Source organism: Aristolochia californica, unplaced genomic scaffold (genome assembly GCF_029961685.1).
Source record: "Aristolochia californica isolate CCGP_79_NKW_82.1479 unplaced genomic scaffold, dmAriCali1.0.hap1 SCAF_9, whole genome shotgun sequence".
Classification (NCBI taxonomy): domain Eukaryota; kingdom Viridiplantae; phylum Streptophyta; class Magnoliopsida; order Piperales; family Aristolochiaceae; genus Aristolochia; species Aristolochia californica.
Window position 1 is genome coordinate 6,786,475 of NW_027182290.1, and position 6,648 is coordinate 6,793,122.

Here is a 6,648-nt window from a genome sequence, read left to right on the forward strand (position 1 = left end):
AAATTTTCGCCCGACATCTTCTCTCTTTTTCGCTATCTCTGCTCGCTCGGCTCTTGTCTATTCGCTCTGCTCCTCTCGCTCGGCGCTTGTCTTCATTCTTTGCTTCCTCTACTGTATCTGCTCCCTCTCTCTTGTTATCTCTCTCGGCCTTTCTCTTCCCTCTCCCTCTCTCGTCTCACTCTCTCTTTTCCCTCTAGGCCTCCATCTCTTTTCACTCTCGGCCTCCCTCTTCCTTCTAATTCTCGCTCTTCTCTTTCCTCCTCCCCCAATTTCCTTTGATTTAACCTATTCCAGTTTCGATATCCTTCTATTTCCTTCAATCTTCATTGATTTTCGACAGTTAGGAGTCGATTTCTTCCATTGGGCTTACATTTCCCTATTCGGCGGTGATTTTTCCCAAATTTTAGAAGGTAATCCAAAACCCTAATGTTTTTTTCAACTAATTTAGTTTTGTGTTTGAGTTAATTTTAATTTTTGTGCGTAATTTATCTTGATTGTGGCTAATTTTAAAACGTTAGACAACTTTGGAAGCTTATTATTCTGTTGGCCAGTTTTATACGAGGCAGGTTTTTGGAATCTGGATGCCACGATGGATATTTAATCTAGTGGTAGCTGATCTTTCATTTCTGGTTCCACTCTTACTTATCTTTAGGTCCATTATCATAATATGTTTCACCCACAATGTTGATGTTGGATGCAGGGCCCTCTTTTCCAATTGAGAACCGAATAAATCCAGTCACCATGAGGGCACTGAAGACCCACTTAGACCGTGCAAAAAGCCTTCCATTTGTAAAAAGAATTTCTGATTTCCATTTGCTGCTGTTGTTGGCTAAGTTTCTGGATGTCAATTCTGATGTACCTGCATTGGCTGAGTGTGTGCAAGTTCAAACTCCTGTTCCAGAGGGAGAAACTTCTCTGTGTTGTATTTGTGTGGTTGAATTTAGGTAAAAGTAAACGCTAGGCGGTCTCCAACATATCGTTGAGGGAGAAACTTCCCCATCGGATAAAGGCTGACTTCTTTGCATTTTGTTTTCTTGGAGCTGTTTCTATGAAATTCTCACGATTTTAAAATAAACTTGAGGTAAAGTAGAGTGACATTCAGTGTTTCACTGAAAGGAGGTTTGGAAGACCACAGAGCGAAGATTATTATGTGAGAATAGATCCAGAAGTTTTATCAGTGCTGACTTACATGAGTCAGTATGGTTCCTTTAGAAGATATAGCATAAAAATCAGTATCTTGTTTTTGAATTTATTGTAGAATCATAAACCGAACTAAGCAATAAGTCTTTTATAAATTGGCTTGAAGACAGTTGTTGTACCTGATAGCTAAAGTGTATCAGTGCGACCTTGTAAAAGGTCTTCTCTTCTGTGAATAGCCAGTTCAGTGAACTAGTTAAGGCTTTTCTTTGCATAGCCAATTGAGCGAACTAGTAAATGCTGTATGGAAAGGTTGCATATGTCTAATGGATCTTTGATACGACTTGGATATGATGCTGATTCCTTTTCAGCCAATGCACTTGTTGATATTTATGCTAAATTAGGAGATATTGAAGCTGCTATGATGGTTTTTGAGAAAATTTTGCTACCTGATATTGTTTCATGGAACACTCTTATTGCAGGTTGTGCTCTTCATGGTTTCCATGATCTAACACTGGAATTGTTGCAAGAGATGAAAGTGTTAGGCACAACTCCAAACAAGTTCACTCTATCTAGTATTCTTAAAGCTTGTGCAGGCATGGGAATGATCGATTTGGGCAGGCAAATTAATTCACTTTTGATCAAAGTGGGTTTTGATACTGATGTATTTGTCTGTGTGGGACTTGTTGATATGTACTCAAAATGTGGTCTTATGGAGGATGCAAGAAGGGTTTTCAATTTGATGCCTATGCAGGATTTAATTTCTTGGAATTCTATAATCTCAGCCTACGTACAAAATCTGAATGATGAAGAAGCCATATCACTTTTCTGTGAGATGCAAAAAGAAGGGTTTAACTGTAACCAGACAACATTGTCCACTATTCTGAAATCAATTGCTAGCTTGCAGTTAATTGATGCGAGCAAAGAGATCCACTCATATGCTATCAAATTGGGGTTGGAATCTGATGTTTATGTCACAAATAGTCTTATCGATCCATATGACAAATGTCATTATACTGAGGATGCAAGGAAAGTTTTTGTCATTATACGTGTTTTATTTTTATTTATTAAGTATTTTAATTTATTAAGTATTTTTATACTATATATTATGTTATTACAAAATAATTTATTTATTAATTATATTCATTTATGTTATTTTTAACTGTTTTATGTAATTTAAATAATTTATTCTAGTCACACGTAATTAGTATATTAAGTTATAATAAACTGTAATCATTAATTGGTTTAATTATGCAATTTATATAATTAATTAAACAATTAAATTTATTTATTATATTCCCTTATATTATTTTTTAATTTTTATTAATTTTATATAATTTATTTTAGTCACACATAATTAGTATATTAATTTATAATGAATTTTAATCATTAATTGGTTAATTATCCAAATGCTATAATTAATTAAACCATTATGTTTATTTATTTATTCCCTTAATGTTATTTTTTAATTTTTATTAATTTTATATAATTTATTCTAGTCACACGTAATTAGTATATTAATTTATAATGAATTGTAATAATTAATTGGTTAATTATCCAATTGTTATAATTAATTAAACCATTAGGTTTATTTATTATATTCCCTTATATTATTTTTTAATTTTTATTAATTTTATATAATTTATTCTAGTCACACATAATTAGTATATTAATTTATAATGAATTGTAATCATTAATTGGTTAATTATCCAATTTCTATAATTAATTATGTACTCATTCTCTCCTTTATTTAGAAAAGGACACTAGAATATGTTTTCCGAGCACTAACACTAGAATTTGTTTTCCAGCCACTTCAACAGGCCTGGACTAACACCCAAACATGAGTTGAAGTGGAAACAATTCATCTCACTTCAATTCAATTTTCCACTTCATTTCCACTTCATTGTGGAATGAATTCCCCCCGTACTTAGTTCATTAAATAACATCGTTAGTGTAGAATAACTGAATTAAAGTTAAATTAAATCACTTCATTCTTTCAGGCAAAAATCGGGGAATTTGGTTTCCTACCTATTTTGCGAATCAACTAATTGAATCGCGCGTCGCGATCCTTCAAAAAAAAATTTCTCTTCTCCGTCCCTCCCTCTCTATCGGTCTCCCTCTCCTCTCCCTCTCGTCCTCCGTCCCAGAGTACAGTAGGCTGAGCCTCTGCCGTAGATCCTCTCGACCTCCCTGTCCTCTCCCTCTCGTCCTCCGTCGCAGAGTACGGGAGGCCGGGCCTAGACCTCCCTATCTCCCCCCCTCTTTCGTCGGCCTTCCTCCCACTCAGCCTCCCTCTCCTCTCCCTCTTGACCTCCGTCGCAGAGCACGGATTCTCTGTCGGCCTCCCTCTCTTCTCACTCTCGGTGTACTGTCGGATCGCCGCATCCGTCGTCGTGGCCCGCCGCTGAGTAAGACGATTTAATTTTTCCTAAGTTAAGGAAAAATTAAATCATTGTAATAAGAATAATAATTTATATTTTTTATAAAGTAATTATTTATTTATTTATTTAATATATTTATTTTATAATTACTATATTAAATTAGTGATTTAATAGTCATAATTAAAATATTTGATAAATTGTTTTGGTTTAATTATCCCATTGCTATAATTAATTAAACCAATGGTTTTAAATTTTTTGAGAATATATTATTAATTATTAATACATAAAAATATATATTATGTTATTGATAAATATATTTATTTATTTATTATGATATTAAATTAGTGAGTTTTAATGTTAAAATATTTCTTATGTTATTAAAAAATAATTTATTTATTTATTATATGCACTCCTGTTATTTTTTACTTTTTTATTAATTTTTAATGGTTTATTCTTGTCACACTTAATTATTGTATTAATTTATAGATATTAACATATTTTAATACTACACATTAAATCACTTATAAGTATGGTAACCATATTTATTTTACTTAATTATCTATTTAGGTATATGTTCTATTTAAATATATTATAAATTGTTACTCATTCTCTTGTTTATATTATACTTTTCATTTGGGGGCACTCACACTAGAATCTGTTTTCCGGTGCACTTGAACTCGTCTACACTAACACCTAAGGATGAGTTGAAGTTGAATCAATTCATTTAAGTTCAATTCAATTCTTCACTTTTTAGATCATCTTGTTCAATTCAAGTTCATTGTGGACTAACCCACCCTTAGAGCTAGTTGCCTCTAGATCATCCGGTAGATGGTGTGGATTTTTTTATAAATTTTTATTAATTAATTATTAAATAAGAAATAAATAAAAATAAAAATAAAAATAAATTAAATAAATAAAATTTTCTATGCCAGCAAAATTTAGAACTCGCTAGCAGAGGTTGAATCTTTGCCAGCCAGAAAAATTAAGAAATTCGCAAACAGGGGTCTCCCCCTCCCCTTGCAGGTGACAGGTGCAAACGAATTTGAGAAATTCGCTAGTGCAGAGGCAGAATACGCCTTTGTGCTTCTTCCAAAGCGAAGCTAACAAATTTATGATACGCGAAGGTGGAGACTTCTTGCTTCGAAATGGGCCAAATAAGGACGTTCTGAATAGGCGGCCCACTCTCATGAAAGGTGTGGACACAGGTTTGTTGGGCTGTCGTTTTTATTTTATACCTAGGACTTCCACTCTTCTCTCTAACCCAAGTGAGGATTTCCACTTTTAAGACTCTACTCTCTAACCAAGCTCTAGCTCTTAATGCCAAAACAACACATACAAATTACCATATAGCATTTACAGGCATTCTTCATTTATGCCTACTAAAATCAAGTTTTCAAAGTCCTATTGCAAACATATCTGCCCTATCATTTCATTTTATTCATAATGTTATCACACCCTCCTCATGGTGTCATTTTTGTTGACACATTCACTTCCACTATCAAACTGCTGTCACACACTCATGCTCATTCATACATAAGACATGAAGGCAACCATGGGCAAACCCTTGTCATGCACACAAAAATAGTTTGAATTCAAAAAGTAGTTATATTTCCCAATTCTCATTTCAAGTTAGAGAATCAAAATGACCAAACAAACATCTAAAAATACATAAAATGTCACATATTATGAGATTATTAATTGTTAGATAGGTTTTGGTACTAGGTACTCAATTTAGCTTTGGCTTCTTCAAAATTCTAATTTAAGGGAGAATCAACTTAAACGGGAAGCCCTATGGAAATTGACTATTTCATTATTTTTAGCATAATTCTTCATTATAAAAATCAACTACCTCATTATTTTGCATATTGTACACTTGCAAGCTCACTAAATAGAAGAATTAATCAAACATTCAAACAATGAAAAGGCTCTAATCCATCTAGGACTCATTGATGACTCCAAAAATGACTAGTCTAATATCTTGCGTTTTGCAAGTCACATACTTCGAGTTAGCAAAAAATCTCAAATTATTTTCTTATAGCAGGTTTGGAGACAAGGTAGTTCTCCTCATTGTAAAATTTCAGAAAAAGAGAAAACTTTACTGACTTGTTGTAATTTGAGTACATAATCTTTTATGAATAATAGAGGAAACAAATAGAATCTAATTACAATTAAACTACCTTTATCCCAAATACACCCAAAGTTAAAAATTAAAAGATAAGTCCTAGAACAATTGAACAACTAAACATAAACAGAAGATTAACATAACTAAAACACCTTTAACTAAGACTCTTCCATGAGACCTCCTCTTGTGAGACTCCTGTAAGACCCAACCACATTAATTTTGGGCTCTGTGAGACTTCTTACTATGAGATTCATGTAAGACTCTTTCATACCTGCTCTTCAACACTCCTTCTCAAGTTGAACTTTATAACTTTAGCTTACAATGAAAAGGATTCTTAGTCTTCAATTTTTATTTTTATTTTGCAGAATTTTTTTTTATAGATGCAAAACTTCATTTTTATGCAAAAACTCCATCTTTTGTGCTTCCCATTTCTTGAATATTTTGGTCAAATAAAAGTTAACATAACATGTGGAACAAAATACCACTTTCTTATACTTCTTCTTCTACTTCTCCTCCTAAAATTAGGGATAAAAAGGACATAGAGACCCAGCTAGGACAAAACACATTATGAGAGAGGAAAATCACTACTAGCCATAAGACAAAGCTCCATACACCTGTAAAAAAAATGGTGATAGTCTAAAACACACTCAGCTCAATTTTAACGATGAAAAAATAACCCAACTTTAGGGTACAACAAAGATACTACTCACTTTTAAAGGGTAACTCAAACACAAATCACCTCTTGGGTGAAGAATAAAAGACTTGATTCATGTTGAATGTTGTGTACATTCCTATACTTTTTAGGTAGTGGGTCTAGGGCATTGCACTGAAATGATAAAAAATATAAGATGATAAATTGAAGAAATACTAGAGGAAACAATTTTAACAGGAAGGAAGCGACTATGAAACACTCATACTTCCAAAGTGATTAAAAATAAACTAGGGGAGACTATAATGATATAACTAAATAAATTGACCAAGTAGAACTGTTTTTGGGTGACCACTATT

General features: G+C 32.8%; 1 protein-coding gene across 1 annotated transcript; it reads left to right on the forward strand.

Annotated features, from left to right (window-relative positions):
• The first annotated feature begins 1,441 nt into the window (after positions 1–1,441).
• LOC137940597 (pentatricopeptide repeat-containing protein At4g39530-like) lies at positions 1,442–3,185 on the forward strand. The gene is made up of 2 exons (XM_068785751.1): positions 1,442–2,170; positions 3,138–3,185. The coding sequence occupies exons 1-2, from the start codon at positions 1,442–1,444 to the stop codon at positions 3,183–3,185; spliced, it is 777 nt and encodes a 258-aa protein (XP_068641852.1).
• Positions 3,186–6,648: the final 3,463 nt, after the last annotated feature.